At 53.8% G+C, this 15,778-nt stretch overlaps 4 protein-coding genes and 1 non-coding gene across 5 annotated transcripts; 2 read left to right on the forward strand and 3 right to left on the reverse strand.

The window, feature by feature from the left end:
* The first annotated feature begins 1,503 nt into the window (after nucleotides 1-1,503).
* On the forward strand, nucleotides 1,504-2,557 carry BZA05DRAFT_469649 (glycoside hydrolase family 61 protein). Its single transcript, XM_051487863.1, has 4 exons — nucleotides 1,504-1,800; nucleotides 1,858-2,138; nucleotides 2,194-2,332; nucleotides 2,390-2,557. The coding sequence occupies exons 1-4, from the start codon at nucleotides 1,556-1,558 to the stop codon at nucleotides 2,418-2,420; spliced, it is 696 nt and encodes a 231-aa protein (XP_051343929.1). The 5' UTR covers nucleotides 1,504-1,555; the 3' UTR covers nucleotides 2,421-2,557.
* Nucleotides 2,558-4,015: 1,458 nt separating this feature from the next.
* BZA05DRAFT_313788 (uncharacterized protein) lies at nucleotides 4,016-4,505 on the forward strand (the record flags this gene model as incomplete). Its single annotated transcript, XM_051480352.1, has 3 exons — nucleotides 4,016-4,123; nucleotides 4,191-4,310; nucleotides 4,368-4,505. Coding segments are annotated over 3 exons (366 nt in total), but the record flags the coding sequence as incomplete, so codon positions are not given.
* A 797-nt stretch (nucleotides 4,506-5,302) lies between these two features.
* On the reverse strand, nucleotides 5,303-7,076 carry BZA05DRAFT_380871 (uncharacterized protein). The gene is made up of 2 exons (XM_051481932.1): nucleotides 6,868-7,076; nucleotides 5,303-6,768 (listed from the first exon to the last, which is right to left on the reverse strand). The coding sequence occupies exons 1-2, from the start codon at nucleotides 7,020-7,022 to the stop codon at nucleotides 5,466-5,468; spliced, it is 1,458 nt and encodes a 485-aa protein (XP_051343931.1). The 5' UTR covers nucleotides 7,023-7,076; the 3' UTR covers nucleotides 5,303-5,465.
* Nucleotides 7,077-8,048: 972 nt separating this feature from the next.
* Nucleotides 8,049-9,448, reverse strand: BZA05DRAFT_454 (uncharacterized protein). Its single transcript, XM_051487507.1, has 3 exons — nucleotides 9,039-9,448; nucleotides 8,755-8,960; nucleotides 8,049-8,694 (listed from the first exon to the last, which is right to left on the reverse strand). The coding sequence occupies exons 1-3, from the start codon at nucleotides 9,321-9,323 to the stop codon at nucleotides 8,118-8,120; spliced, it is 1,068 nt and encodes a 355-aa protein (XP_051343932.1). The 5' UTR covers nucleotides 9,324-9,448; the 3' UTR covers nucleotides 8,049-8,117.
* Nucleotides 9,449-12,405: 2,957 nt separating this feature from the next.
* Nucleotides 12,406-12,487, reverse strand: BZA05DRAFT_t24. Its single transcript has one exon. It is a non-coding gene; the product is annotated as a tRNA-Arg (tRNA).
* Between the last annotated feature and the right edge of the window lie 3,291 nt (nucleotides 12,488-15,778).

Raw genomic sequence — 15,778 nt, forward strand, 5'->3', positions numbered from 1 at the left:
TCGAGCAGTCGTGGGTGCAAGTCCGATGTCGAGGTCCGTGACATACCTACCTACGCTACCATATATGTTGTCGCAACAAATAGATAGGTAAGTGCCAGAAGACGGAAGCACCGAGTCGAGATCTAGATGCACAGAGTTTGTAATCGCCCAACACCGGATGTAGTATGTACCGGCTCGTCCGCCGGAGGCATGTAGCTACGACTGCCGTCACCCCGCGTAGTAGCGACGTACTCTAGTTACCGCGCAGGCGTCGAAGAGAAGAGCGACGGTGCTCCCGCCCGGTCGTGCCGCCGGCGGCTGCCGCGCGCTCCTCCGCGCTCCGGCAAGGTCCGGAAACTTCCGTGTAGTCGAAGGATCGCTCTCCCGCGTCCCGAGGAGGTACATACCGTAGGTGGACCGCCCAGGCTCCATTTGGGTTACATACGAGTACTTGCCTACTCTAGAGCATGAGGTATCCAGCAGACAGCTTACCGCCGCTCGCTAGGCTAGGCAACGGTTCCCGTCCTTCCATTCCCCACACACAGCAGGCGTTATGCGCCCCCCTCACATTGCTCGGAGAATTTTTCGCTCGGGATCGTGGTGTATTGTGCATGTGCGTGTGAGTGTACACGTGCGACAGATATATTGACAGATATATTGGATTTGCATTTATCCAGCCACCCAGTGCACCCTCCCTCCCACGCACCCTCCCTCATTCCTCGCCTACGGAAGACGAGGCATGGGGAAAACCACGGGTGTCCCGGTCAGGCTGGGGCCGGGGAGGTGAAACGCGAGTGATGGGATGTGTCCATGTCTGCACGCCTAACGGGACGGAGGCCCGGATCGACTGATATGGAGGGCTCCAGGCACCTAGCGTTGCTTTCACGGAGAGCAGAAGGTCCGTACCCTACTATACCTAGCGTAGGTATGGGAATACTGGTAAAGTGTCTGCTGTCCCGTAGGGAAAATAACGTATGTAGGTGCTAGTGGATACACGCGAGGTGGGATTGACGATGATGCAGTGCTTACTTGGTTGGTTACTTGCGAGCTTACTCACATACTGGCCTGGTAAGACCAAGGTGGGAAATTTGCCTGTAGGAATGATCATCGCAACGGCAAGATCATATCCCCCGGGTTATGCTGCCATCGTGGCAGCTGCCTTAAATGTTTCCGCCCCGCTATTAATTTACCCCGGATCGAACTTCGCCTTCTCCCGGCCGGCTGTAGCTGCTAGTTAGTTAGTAGGTTGTTTATGCGTACCGCCACTACTTACAGGTAGGTACTCTGCTTCAAACATGACATGGAAAAATCTGGCGGCCCGTGATCATCGTGGCTCAAAGATATTCGCGGTGCGCGCATCCGATGGAAATGAGAGATCAAAACTCACGCCCCACATAGTACTGTAGAGTAATAGGATGCACGTACATAACATTCCTCCAAATGAGCCTGACCATGGTGAATGATGAAGGTATATAAACCGTCCTTCCTGTCCGCTCAGAACATTTACTTACCAGCCAGCCAGCACACCCAGCCAGCACCCACATTCATTCTCCATTCTTCATTCATTCCAAAAACTATGCAGTTCACCCTCGCCACGCTCCTGAGCGTGCTCGCGGCCACCGCGACCGCTCACACCACCGTGTACAGCGTCTACGTCAACGGCGTAGACCAGGGCGATGGAAGAAACACCTACATCCGCTCGCCGCCCAACAACAATCCCGTGAAGGATGTGACTTCCTCCTCGATCCGTTGCAACGTCAACAACCGTGTTGTCCCGAACTGGGTCAGTGCCAAGGCCGGTGATACGTTGACCTTTGAATGGTTGGTCCCAGTGCTGCTTCCTATGGCCGGGCTGAGCGGTTACTGATGACGAAACAGGTACCACGACGCCCGGGGCGACGAGATCATTGCGAGCTCCCACAAGGGTCCGGTGATGGTGTACATCGGAACCGAGGATGGCAGCGCCTGGACCAAGATCGCGGCTGAGGGCCTCAGCGGAGGTGTCTGGGCCGTCGATAAGCTCATCGCCAACAAGGGAAAGCACACGGCCACAATCCCGTCGTCGCTGAAGCCCGGAAACTACCTGTTCCGTGCCGAGATCATTGGCCTGCACGAGGCCGAGACGAACTACAACACCAACAGCGCCCGTGGTGCCCAGTGTATGTTTCCAGTTGGACGGATAAGAGAGGGAATGAGTGCTGATGATGTGGATAGTCTACCCTTCGTGCTCGCAGATCACGATCACCTCCGGTGGCTCGACATCTCCCCCGGGAGGCAACACATTCCCCGGAACATACACGGCCACCGACCCGGGTATCCTGTTCAACCTCTACAGCAACCCCACCAGCTACCCGTAAGTTTCCCCCATACCTCCAGCCACACCCCAATCATAACTAACACTCACGTTCAGCATCCCTGGAGGAGCCGTCTGGTCCGGTTAGATTCGCCCTTTCTGTTCGTGACGGATTCTAGTGGACGGTGGGCGGGCCGTTGTTTGAAACAACACAGGCGCGCTAGTTGGGGAGTATGTAAATGTATTGTAGGGTGTATTATTAACTTATGTTTCAATAAATGGCCGTGGAATTTGATCGAAGCTTGCAATTGACCGACTAAGTAACTATGAGGACCGGCTTTCCGGGCCGGCTAAAGTTGTTCATATCGGACCGGAGCCGAAGCCGGGGCCGAGTGTGACCTGTGATTTATTTGTCAAACCGCCGCGCGTTTTAACTGCCCAAAGCTCAAGAAAGAGGGAGGGAGAATTGCGGGCTACCGACGAGTTTCCGGGCTGAATGGGGTTGCCAAGTAGGCCTGCGGAATCGGTTGGGTTTATTATGACAATTGTCGGGTGAATTGGATCCGGGGCGATGTTGCACTCGCCGATATCATTGAGTTGCAATCGTGGTTGAGGTGAACGAGACAATACGAGACTTGTGTGAAGTTCAGGCTGTGGTGTAGGTGTACGAGTGGAGTGGAGCGGGGGGCGGAGATCGGGGAGCGGCGATCCTACGTACCTGCAGGCTGCCGCTGCGACCATCGGAACCTCATCGCATCTTCGCCCACCACACCCAACGATCTATATTTTCACGATGACTTATTACTATATGAAGCAACCTCTACTGCCTCGACGAACACGACGTCTTCTCCGTATCCCTCGTGATTCCGCAGGGGCAATATATCGTGTGCATCCGGGGAGGATATCTACCTCCTATGTCAAACGCTCACCTCCTCTCTCTCTCGCGGATCGACATCGAACGACTGATTAGCTAGCTACCGAAACCATATAAGCAAAGTCTTCTGTGCGCGAGGATATACTGTTGGTTTTCTGCAGCGAAGAAGGACCGCGGGTTTTTTTGGATGAAGCTGAGCGGCGGACTAGATTGTTCTGTTCTGTTCCGTGGGCGTAGATAAATACGTAGTTGCTGCTAGGTGGAGGCCCGAGGGAAGAGGAGGCCGGGATATCTTCCGTGCGGGTGTTCTTCTTATCGTGTGTTTCGGGTGACAGAAGGCGGAGGTGTTTTCTCGGTGCGGTGGGGCTAAAGAGAAGAGCGAGATGCAGCGAATATAGTAGAGACGGCCAGACTTCCCAATCCGTCGTGATGACGATTCCAGACCATTGTCGTATTTGGTGGCATAGTCTCATAGACAAGTGCCTACGCGGTCTCCCCTGTATGCAGAGACTACGACATCGCGTGTATGTACATAAGAGAGATCGCCGCTCGTGGAGACAGGGTATGGAGACACCCCCGAAACGGACCCGAAACACATCAACCCCCCATTGCCCGCACTCACGCGAATTCTCCACGCTCCCTACCACATATAATCCAGTGCGTCGATCCTGCCTGCTGGTTGGCCTGCCGTCTACTTCCCGATAACTCACAGCGTTACTATGGATCTCACCGTAACCTCACACTGAACTGAAATGCCCTCGTTCTCGCACTGCCTAAACCACCACAATGCCCACAATGCGCCCGCTATCTTGGTCTTCGTTCCCGTCATTCTCGCCCTCGTCGCTGGACTCTCAACGGCGCAGACCGTTCATGTGGTGCAGGTGGGGCGCCGCGGCGATTCGCTCGCACTTCGATTCACGCCGGAAGATACCACCGCCGACGTCGGGGATATGGTTCAATTCCAATTCTACCCGTTGGTGCGTTTGTCCGTTGATGAGTTGCTGGCGCATGAATGACGGCTAACGAACGGCGGCGTGGGCATAGAATCACTCGGTTGCCGAAGCAACGTTCGATAAACCGTGTGTCCCCGCCACTGACGACACCTCAGCACTCGGCAATGCGTTCTGGTCTGGCTTCCATCCGCTGCCGACGGACACAGAGATCGTATGTCCCCCTTGTGAACTCTCTCTGACCGAAGGACGGCGAGCTGACTGCGTATAGCTCGATACGTTCACCGTCAACATCACCTCCATCGCCCCAATCTTTTACTATTGCTCGCAGGGCCGCCACTGCATGCAGGGCTTCGTCGGCACCATCAACGCCGGACCCGACCAGCTCGCTGCCTTCAAGGCTGCCGCCGGCGTAGCACGGGACTCCCTCAGCCCCGGCGAGTCCCCCTCTGCACCGGTGCGAGATCCGGAGGCCAACGATGACAGCGATAGTAGCGACGATGGTGGAATCGTGACAACGAACCGATCACAAGGGGGCGATTGGAATGTTGCCGCTGTGGTTGGGGGAGTGTTGGGCGGTGTTGCGATCATGATGTTGATGGTTGTTGTGGTCGTGGTGATTATCGTTAAAAGGAGGAGGAGACAATGGAGGAGCGGAAAGTACCGCAGGAGGTCCAAGAGGAGGAAGAAGATTGGGCTTGAGGATGTCGGCAAGCCCGTCCTCAAGGCCGATAGTGCTGGGTTGTCATGATTGTACGTTTTGTGGCGTTCGTTCGTATGGGGTTAGATGGCGTTTATCCGGAGAGCGGCAGAGGGGATACCTGGAGTTATTTGCTTTAACATGGGCACGCGGGAAGTGCTTTTTCTTTTCCTATATACCTCCATAGAGTTTCGGATAATGGAGAGTGATTGGTGTAGAAAATGGAGTCGAACTTTGGTGCGTGAGATCTTATTCATCCCCCCCAAACATGATGAGGATCCACCAATATCCGTCGTGCTCCTATCTCACACGCAGATATTCCGATACAACAGTGAACTTGTACGTAACTGGTTAGGTGGATGATGATAGCTGTGAACACTTACCCCTGGTCAAGGTATGTAGTTGTCACGGAGATCACCGGGCACTCCATTGATCTGGCTGGGTCATTGTAGTGAGCGACGATTCGTACAATCTCACTGGTCCTGCCTATCGTCTACCAACGAGTACGGTAATACACCCAACAGGACTCTAATCCGGGCCCCGTCCACACCCAGGAAAATGCAAGTGCAACACAACAGTCATTAATAGTACCCAGTACTGCAATCCCTCTTGAAACCCCCATTCACTATTCTCACCCCCACGCATTCTCACACCTCCCCTCCTTCGTACCTATGCATACTGCAACTCGAACCTCAACCTCGTCAAGCGTAGAAATCTGTCCCATACAAAAGTGAAGCAGAGAGCCATCTCCCAGGGAAAGAAGACGATGAAGGTGAAAAGGTAGACCGTGAAAAAGAGCCACCTCTTCTCACGTCTCAGGAACCGCCGGCTTCTTCCGCGTAGCATGAACCTGCGTAGCATGAACCTACGTAGGATGAACCTGTGTATGCCGGCCGTGAGTAGCCAGCAACATAATATCTTCGAGATTACGATCATGGGATAACGTTCAGTGTGGGCGAGCGACTCTTCTACCGATCGCTTCGGAGCGTGGCGATGTAGTTCTGTATAGCTTCTGATTGCCGGACTCCAACCTTTCATCCCGGCCGCATACTTAATGCTCTGGGGAATGTCTGGATAGAGCGACTGGCTGATCCATTCCCATGTGACGTATTCCTTTCGTAAGTTCAGAAACCATCTTTCGCCATGGAATCGGCTCCAGAATCTCATCATCCGAAAGAAGCCCCCCGAATATGGCCCCACACCCCCAATGAGATGCTTCAAGTCTTTCCAAAATGCCTTGATAAACCAGCGGTAGAACTGCAACGTTCTCAACGGTCTCAACCATCGCGGCGCGAGAACGCAGATAACTTCCATGTATCGGTTCGAGTTGCAAACGTAACCTATCGGAGTACGGCTCATAATCTCCAACCACGACACCACCGCCCACACTGCGTCCACCGGATGCCGGAATATCGATGCAACCCCAGTTCTTGCTAATTCTTCGGCCAGCGGTATCGCAGTTCGCCATCCATCGATACCACTGCATACCAGCAGCAATGTAAACATTGCCGTCACTAGGTACCGCACGATGGCGTTGGTATATTTTATCGTCTGGCGGGCCCATCCTTCCGTCTCGTGCTCGTTGAGGCAAGCCCTTACGGCACGGTAGATGGCGTAGACGGCGAGCAGTCGAACCGTCAACGGCCCGACGACGTGGAAGAATACGTAGTGGAAGAAGATCTCGAGGAAGAAGTGAATGTCTGTCGGAAGTATCGTAGAGGCGGTGGGATTCCATAGCCCCTTGTAGACCCAGGTCCAGATCCGCGAGATGGCCACGTCCAGGCGGTGATCCACGTATCTCGCCGCCAGGAGAAACATGTCGGGTGATATTTGCGGGGCTAGGTGGTGTTCGCCGACGAGCTGAGAGATAATAAAGAGCTCGAGGCCGACACGTGGGATATTCCAAACCAAACAAAGGAATAAACAGAGCTTTGTTGGAAATGGCCTTGCAGTATGTATGTTGCTAAGTGGTCTTGTGTTTCGTAAGCATTAGCCGAAACGTGAAAGTGTTTTTTCTACATACTAGTCAGCGGGGGAGCGCGTGACTTTGATGATGTGGTTTCGTACATACCTAGTTAACACTAGCAAGAACACAAATAGAGAGAGCTTTGGTTGGAGACGATCCAGGTGGGCGGTGGACCAAGTATCAGCAGTGAGTACTGTTGGTACGTGAGGGAATCCGAAGGAAGGCGGCGCGCGCACACTGGAACCCGAAAGCGGGCACATAGTCGAGCGAGACTGTGACGTCGCCCGGCAACGGGAACGCTGAATGAAGTGTGATGGAGAAGTTGAGGTTCTATTCAACTTTGGAGTGACACCTTATATGACCCTTCTCCGCTGCTACAGACTAACCTAAATCGATGCTCCACCATTCGGAACCCCCCCGATCCGACTAGTTATCTTATCTTATCGATCGCCATGCTCTTATCCACCATCTCTATCTTAATTACATAGCGCTCCTCTTAACATAGTGGCAGACAACAGACTGCCAGCACCCTCGAAACCCTCAATCGTTGGTCCCAGTGCCCAGCTAGGTAGCGTAGCGGCGATCGCCGCATAACGAATACCGAGCATCTACCTAGTGAAACGGGTGGTGCGAAGCGGGTTGGTGCAACTGGCGAGTGCAGCTGGCAGCTGAGGCTAAAATGGTGGGGTGGTGTGGAAACAGACGACTCGAAGCGAGATCTCGAGACCGGTGGTACGGAACCTATCACGCCGATCCAATCCTTCTCCGCTCCAACTACTATTTAAGTCCCAGTGGCCCCCATCCTGGCCGTTCTGGCCATCCATATATCAACACCCGAAGTGAACGTGCGTCATTCGTTTCTTGCCATTGGCAGCTCATCGGCCGCTACCGTCTCGATGAAAAAACGACTTTAGCAAACGGTATTGGTCTTCATAGGTGAAAATCGTTCGAGACATGGTGATTGAGAAGTGCAGCCTACAGGCGCTTGACGGGCGTAAGAAGCCCATGTACCAAAAGCAGATTCATGAGGACAAAGACAGGTGGGGTGTTTTCTGTGATGTCTATTGCCCAAGCTCGGCGATTGGTTCCCCCTCATGTACATTCCCCATACTACTCTATTTTGCTCCCAGTTCAAGTATCTAGACGATATATGTACATCAGTAACTACTGGTATAATCTACCTCTCATCATTGCTTGCTTAGCTCGCGTGAATGTTTGAATCCACTCATGCTGCATAACTCGAATTGTCGGCATTGTGAGCTCGATGGGTACCCCCACCGCCCCCCGCCTCCCTCCCCCACTAAAATCAGAGTAACCGTCTGGTCTTGTATCGCTCGCACTGACCACGTGCACCGCTACGTCCAGTAGAAAGTGCCCAGGCCGCCGCGCACTCCAACATGCGCCCCCGTATTCCCGCCGTGCACCAGCCGGTCCCCATCATCATGATCAGCGTGCGCGCTGGCAACAGTCCGCGACCTCGTGGCCTCCCTCCATCCTGCAATCTCGTCCCTCCTTGCGCTCTCGATCCTCATCCTCTGCCGCCTCTCTCCACGAGCAAACACCACTTTCCTCATGGCCGGCAGTACGAACGCGATCTCGGCCATGGTAATCTCGAGGAACGCCAGTCCCGTCGCCCAGTAGTATTTATCGAACGAGGCGATCGCGCCGCCGCCATTGACATCGTAGGTGTGGCGGGTGGATAGGATGGTGAAGCGCGCGACTGCGGCCGAGATGGAGAGCGTGCCGAAGAAGAAGACGAAGCCGACGCCGCGTTTTTCCGGCGAGGTGAGTTTGAGGGAGCCCAGGAAGTGGAGCGGGATGCAGAGCAGGAGGATGTCCGAGGTGATGGCTAGGACTACGTAGACGATGTTTACGTTGCGGGAGTGGATCGGGGTACAGGTTTGGCCGGTCATGAAGAGTCGCTCTAGGTCCCTGGGAATTCTTTCCGTGAGAAACCAAATCGGACGAAAGAGCAGCGTAGAGGAAACTCACCAAGTGAGAGATAGCGGTCTGCAGTCGAGGAAGCTTACCAAGAGAACAGCCACGTACGAAAGCGGCATGAAACAGAAAGAGACATAGTAGAGGGCATTCTTCTTCATGGTCTTTGTACTCTCATAGAGGGCGGCATAAAAGAACATGAAGCCCATCTTAAAGGACCACATAATGGTCACGGTGATGATGTGAAAGCAGAGGAGCGCCTGATTGTTTGTCAGTTGGAACGGTCAGAATGGTCGACATCTCTCTCGCTCGAGTCGTGAATTCTCTCGTGTACGTACCTTGAGCGTATCCACGGTTGTGAGTCTCACGATGACCTCCTCCTCCTTATGGGCGTGTCTTCGAATGCGGATCTCCTCGACGATTACCGGTATCATGCTGTATCCGATTCCCAACAAGAGACTCATCCCGAAAACGAAGCAGCTATCGCTCAAGTACCCGAACGCCCTGCGCTTCTCGCCCCGGAGGAAGTAGAAGCGCAGGGGAGCAAACAGCGTGGCTACGATGAGCATCACAAGGAAGCAGACGAGAAATGTGCGTGCGCTTCCGACACCGACGCCGGGCATCGTGTTTTTGGAAGTTGCTGTTGATGCTGGGGTTGGGGGCGGGGAGGTTGTGACCGTGTGAAATAGCCGGTCGCAATGGTGGGGTCATCTTTGCGAGCTGTCGTATATAGGTGTCGTAAAACATGACGGAGGGGTGGGGGAGGTGGGGGGCGGCGCAATGGTGATTCCGTTACAGGTACGACGTTCTTTGCTGCTGCAAGAACGGAGTTCGCCATTGGTTGAATTCTGCGAGTACGTTTCAGCCTTGGGGGTTTTGGAAGACGGTCGTGGCACTCAATGCAATCACTGCAAATCACCCACCGACGCACAGCCGACGACCCAGTCATTATTCGCACCACATAACGTGGTACATATATGCCAAGAATAGATAGATAGTGCTGACGAGAAGGAATCGTCGATACTCCATGACATATGTAGACTCCAGAGTACGGTAGCTGTGGCCAATCCCGAGTGGCAGTGTAGGATATGCACGACATCCGCGCGCCATTCGCAGAGCTGATTGACCGACTCGGTTGTCGACTCGGCCGAGCAGAGTCCGCAGCAACTTCTCGGCGCAAACTCGGGAGCGGGCAGAGGGGCCGACGGGGCGCCTCGTGGCTGCAGCGGACTCGCATCGATCAACCATGTATGTATAAAAAAGCCTCGTCCGCCTGTGGTTCCATATTGCGCGCTGTTTCCGTGGTTGCTGATTGGGGTTGACGTTTTCCGTGCGGAAGGGTTAGATACGGCACTCTAGGTAATAGATGAGGATAGGATCACTTCCTTCGCACTCTACATGTGACATATCGTTCAATAGCACACAAATCCGCGGAAACGCACGGCCATCCAGCAGGCTGGGGCTTTTCTCGTCCGCAGATTATCCGACGACTGGGAAGTCCGATTTACTGGAGTACCCTACATCTTCGACTGCAGAGGTTATTCAAGCGGACCGGGAATTTAAACCGCCGTATCACCCCCAACTGCGGAAACGGCGCGCGATAGATACACAAATGTCTCTGAAGGCCGGGATCTTGGAGCTTGCTTGCGTAGCTATCTTGCTGTTCCGTCCGGACTGCAGAGAATGGGTCCGCTTAACTCGGGACAGGAATACCAATACGAACCTCTCTGAGCAGGGCTAGCTAGTAGCAACCTACCCAGTCGACAGCACGGCGTGACTGGGTAGGCAATGGACGTTCTGCGAAGTATAAATAGCACGCAGATCTTACTCGGCAGGGTGCACCAGTGACCATCGCACCAACTTACCTCTGCATACGTATACCTATACTCTAATTCTCCTGCTTCCGCCTTGCATATTCTTCAGTTTCGCGATAGGACGGATGATCTCCCACTGAGCTCATCGTCCGTCGTGAGTTGCAACTTGATGGGTACTACCACTGGCACCTATATGTAGCAAGCGATGGAATGCGGGGGATCATCCTTGTGTACTTCTGCCTTGCACGCTCCGGGCTTTGAAAAGTCTTTGTCAGACTCGTCCGGAACATGGCACTGCGCACTGCACTCGTTCCGTCACGTGCTGATCTCCAGTGACCATTAGCAACCGACGGACGTTTCGGCGAAGATCGTTTGCCGTCGCTCCCGACGCTGGAGGCCCCGTAGATCGGAAGGATACGGTACCCGGACGAGGAATCCTCCTTTCCCCGCTTGGACGCGGGATCCCAACATCCCTACATACTCTACATACGTCCGATTAGCGATCATCGGGAACACGAACGAAGCTTGGGGGGGGAGGGGGGTTCGACCGGGCAGTGCCGTAGGTACCGTATCAAACCGTGGCACGACCGCAAGCAATGCCAGAATTCCGCGCCAATACAGTCTCTTGTTCTACATATGTAGCATGCACATTCGCCAGGAAGGTGGCATTGCACTGTGTGCCAAGACCGGACTGCGCCGATCTCGAAGTCTGCGGTGAAACTCGGGGTAGGTACTTTGGACACGAGTACCCCCGGCGCTGGCCACTCGCAACCTTGTGGGAAACTCTTGATTCGAGGGCGGTCGGTCAAATCCGTTGGTTGGGATGATGGGTGACTACAAAGGCCAGGTAGCCCCAGGACTTTCATAGGATCATATGTACTAATCCTGTCTTTAGATGTGTTACATGTCATATGTCATATATACCAATGAGTCCGCGCCTTCGTTCGTCTGTTCCGTGGTTGCCGCGGGCCCGGAGTCCGACTCCCCAGTCCAACTCGTTAAGATACATATCTGGACTATTATGGTCTCACTGGGTGTTGTACAGCCTTGATCTACGCGGAAGCCTACGTGATCGTCGACCTCCAGGCTCCAGTGTCAGCCAGCCCGAGCCTAGCGGATATACCTCCTGGGTAGCTCTCTCGCCCGTCGGACTTGGGCCCCAGTCCGTTTTGCCAGCACTCACGTTGCCCGAAGGCTAGCGTCATTGCGGTTGATTCCCTAGAAAGCCCGACTCGATGGCATAGGTGTCGCGAGTGCACTGGTGCTAATTAAGTACCTAGTGCTGGGCCCACGGAATTCATCCTTTACGACACGATTGGAGTTGTCGCTGAGTTTCCTCCGAGCCTCGTGAAGCCTCGTTATGGCCATAGGCAACCAGATTCAAATCCCCGCCAACTTTCCAGTCAAGCTGTGCAGCAAGCCGAGCCATAACGGTTCCGCAGTCAAGAGGAGTCTCGGACGATACTGAATCGATATTTTAGTCCTTGTGCACTTATCGATCGTCATTCCCGTTTACCTCACCGAGTCATGGTCTGTGATCCTGCCTGGTCGTTACATCACCCTGCAACGGGTAGGGTACTCACTCGCTTCCTGTTTCGTGCTCTAGGTCGGGTCCGTATCCCAATGCCCGGCTACGGGCTCCATAGAAAAGCCGACCAGGGTCGCTTGAGGCGGCGATCCTAGCTAGTTGAGCTTCGACAGCTGGCTGTGGGGAGCACAGAGTGCCACTATGCACCTACAGCCGCTGTTTGTTCCCTTTACACGACATCATTGTGGCGACAAGGCCCTCCAAACGAATGGGCTTCCGTGGAATGATACAAAACAAAAAGTTAATCAACATCCCCCACACCGGCTCGGGAGTCGAAACCCTTCGCCGAAACTCCAAAAAGTGCGACCACAATGGGACTCGAACCCACAACCTCGGACTGTTTCCATGGTAGGAGGTCCGCGCGCTACCATTGCGCCATGCAGCCAGCTCAGATGGCTATTTCGGCAGCCTAACCAATCTAGACAGCAGCTAGACTCAGCGGTGAATGCCGACCAGCTATTACAGTAGATACATTAACCAGTGGCTAACATAATTGTCTTCACGGGCGATCGCTCGTATGCATGCATACAGCGCCTATTGCTACCCAGCATAGCGCAGCCGCCGATAGTGTACTGGTTCATATAGTCGGCACATCATCTCTATATCCACCCCGTTCGGACAGACCATAGAACGGGAGTTCTGCCGGGGCGCCTCTACATAACTAAGAAAGTAAGTGTCCGCTGGTTGATCAATCCGCATATCGTTGGCGATTCAACACCGTGTATGTAAATAGAAACCGCCTGTCAAAGATACTGAGATAGATAGGAGGGTTGGTAGGAAGATAGAACTGAGCAGGTTACCTAGTTCTTCAGGCTGTGCGGGACATGGGGATGCGGGGATGCGGGCTCAGCACTGACCGCACTGGCCGCACCGGCCGCGCCGGCCGCACCAGCCGCACCAAGCTTTCTTATAAAAGGCTCCTCTCTTTCTCATCTCTCCACTACCTCCTCTCTCTCTCCTCGACGCAGACGTCGACGTCAACGTCAACGCCCGACAAACGCCCCGGTATGTGTCCACCTTCAATCATCGCATCTGCCCTTCCGCCCTCCAGGACGCTTTCGTTTCCAAAACTGACACACATCCAGCACCAGAACCTGACGACTACGACGCGATGCTCAACTGCCTCATAGCGGCCACCGGCGGCACTGGAGCCTCCGTACCCGCTACCGTCAACCACACCGTCCCGATCGAAAACCCAATCACGGCCTGCGGGCTTGACTGCTCCCACGGTCGCGGCGGATGAGCCCCATCCAATGGTGCTTCTGGTTCGCGATTTCACCATCCGAAAGGAGCTGGAGAGGGAGAGAAACCGGGCGTTGGAGCTGCGGCTTCCGAACGTCTGCAAGTGGGAACACCTTCCCGGCAGTAAATTTACCAGGCAGGTCACCGACTACCCACCACCGAACGCGACGAGGAAAATGCATCTAACACATTGCGATCTATACAGACAGCGGAACGAGAAAGCGCCGCGGAGGCAATGGCAAGCTAGCCATGCCATCAAGGGAGGTGAAACGAGGATGTGAAGGAGGGCTTAGTGATAATATTCATGTGCGGGGTCCGAAGTCGGCGTTTCTTGAAAATAATTCCCGGAGTTCTGCATTTATCCTTTAGTATCAGTCTCCAATTTTGCGGGGTGTTGGCGTGGTGTTGGCGGTGCCGCCCAGTCGTCCGCCTTCTCCTTCGCGGGGATGGATGCTGGGTCGAAAGCCGATTTTGGAATGTAGCAAAGTCATGACAGCCTGCATCCAGTCAGTAGAGGTCTAAATACGCATTTGAGCTCCGTTGGCAAGGAGACGGCTCCACAATATCTACATTCCAAATCAAACCACCTCTCTCCGGGCTACTCAGGTAAAGAGTTATTACAGACCCCACGCAACACCGGCAGTGGTCGGCCAAGTCTGGATCTGAATCACGGCCCCCAAATGAAAGATAGGTACTCTACAATGCACTCGCGAGTCGCTCCGCTCGCTCCACCCAAGTTCAAACCTCAGCTACTAATGGTAGATATGTGCATAGCGCCGCGTACATGGCCATCCGATCTTCAGCTGGCGGGACAGCGTATCTATTACCTACTACCTAGTAGAGTACATAGACAGGTACGATCCATCTCTTCTACTGGGTGGTTAGAGTACCGTATCGTACCGTACCGCCCCGTACCGTAGTAAACACCTGCAGCTGAAGCGCGAATTACCCACAACGTCGCTCCAGCCTATCGGTGGCAACATCCAGAGTACTCTACATAGGTAGTATTTCTCGCTTATGTAGAGTGTTCGTACCACCAAACGTCGCAGACTCGCAGACGATGGCTTTGCCGATAGGTATGGCTTTGCCGGTAAACACCCGGACCAAGACGTCGAAAAGTGGAGAGGTTTTGAGATTTTCCGGTTTCCTGGTTTCCTGGGTGCTTGGTTTCCGGTGGGGCCCTGGGCTACCTAGTATTGTAGACTATAGGTAGTTGGTACATAGGACGGAGGGAAAGCACCATACGCGCCGCAATAACTACACGCCGGGTGTGCTGAGCGACTTCCAACAGAAGACTCGAGAATCATCTTTCTAGGTCGATTCAGGTCGATCCAGGGCACAACTACCTACTGGTATTTACTACCTACCTAGTACCTACCGTACCAAAGGTAAGTTTGCCCACCTCGGCAGGACCCCATGGCATACGAGTACATACCAGTACCGTATCCGAGTCAGGAAAGCACCAGCGGCCCCCACGAGCACCCGAGGGGGAGGGATTATGCACCGGCGGAGGTTGACCAATGGCCACCCCTTTGGCCGCGAGTAAGACTCGGAGAGTAACCGGTCTACTACCTACATACATAATACATTAGTCGGTACTAGGTAAACCGTCGAATCCAAGCGCTCACCACTCCAGAAGCTTCGTGATTCCCCGGTTCACTGTTTACGGACGGATGAACCGAGAGTCCACGAGTCCGAGACACGACCGCCAGGTACGGCAGGTACGGCATGTACGGCAGTTGTGGTTTGATGGTTTGATTCCCATCGCAGTGGATGGGGTCCGAGACAGATGTCATTCCGTTCACTAGGTAGTAACCGGGATTTTTACGAGTCGAGTCGGGGTAAGCACAGCTCTGGGAAATCGAAAGCCCCCCAGCACAATACGTATGATAGGTATGGTACCGAAACTCCACATGCTAGTCCAGCTGATAATCGACAGATGGAGATGATTGTGGCTTGTCTTGTCGAGGTTGTCTATCGAGTGCTCGCGGATAGGTAAAAAGGCCGAGGATGAATGTCTTGCAGTACCTAGGCTTTACTCCATCAAACATCTACATGTTCATATCAGCTCTATGATATAGTAGTGTGTAGTTTCGCCTACTACTTAGGGATAGATACGAAATTATACCTAGGTTCACAATTAATATATCTCCAAAGGATGGAAAATACGCGGAATGTAACGCTGTAAAGAATCAAGATGCGTTATTATTCCATTCCGCTATGCACATAGGCAGGTACATACCTACTTCATACATACATCCACTGATAGTCTGATACATATCGACCGCCGTTCCTGCAGGCTGCATAAATTATCACCGGCTTTATACACCACACCCCACCAGTGACCACATCGGGACCTCGGGATCTCCATCTTGATATAGAGCCGACACACAGCACTTTATTCTCGGTCGCTTCTGAACTTCTGAGGGCAAAT

Source organism: Tricharina praecox, assembly GCF_024521635.1.
Source record: "Tricharina praecox strain CBS 144465 chromosome Unknown BZA05scaffold_1, whole genome shotgun sequence".
Taxonomy (NCBI): Eukaryota; Fungi; Ascomycota; class Pezizomycetes; order Pezizales; family Pyronemataceae; genus Tricharina; species Tricharina praecox.

What these genes read in the sequence shown, in the direction of transcription:
- BZA05DRAFT_469649 (XM_051487863.1), top strand. Translation starts at nt 1,556, where the DNA reads ATGCAGTTCACCCTCGCCACGCTCCTGAGCGTGCTCGCGGCCACCGCG. An exon ending in GATACGTTGACCTTTGAATG is followed by an intron (nt 1,801 to 1,857) that starts GTTGGTCCCAGT and finishes ATGACGAAACAG; the next exon opens with GTACCACGACGCCCGGGGCG. An exon ending in AGCAACCCCACCAGCTACCC is followed by an intron (nt 2,333 to 2,389) that starts GTAAGTTTCCCC and finishes ACTCACGTTCAG; the next exon opens with CATCCCTGGAGGAGCCGTCT.
- BZA05DRAFT_380871 (XM_051481932.1), bottom strand. Translation starts at nt 7,022, where the DNA reads ATGTGCCCGCTTTCGGGTTCCAGTGTGCGCGCGCCGCCTTCCTTCGGA. An exon ending in TTCTTGCTAGTGTTAACTAG is followed by an intron (nt 6,769 to 6,867) that starts GTATGTACGAAA and finishes ACGAAACACAAG; the next exon opens with ACCACTTAGCAACATACATA.
- BZA05DRAFT_454 (XM_051487507.1), bottom strand. Translation starts at nt 9,323, where the DNA reads ATGCCCGGCGTCGGTGTCGGAAGCGCACGCACATTTCTCGTCTGCTTC. An exon ending in CAACCGTGGATACGCTCAAG is followed by an intron (nt 8,961 to 9,038) that starts GTACGTACACGA and finishes ACAAACAATCAG; the next exon opens with GCGCTCCTCTGCTTTCACAT. An exon ending in AGACCGCTATCTCTCACTTG is followed by an intron (nt 8,695 to 8,754) that starts GTGAGTTTCCTC and finishes AAGAATTCCCAG; the next exon opens with GGACCTAGAGCGACTCTTCA.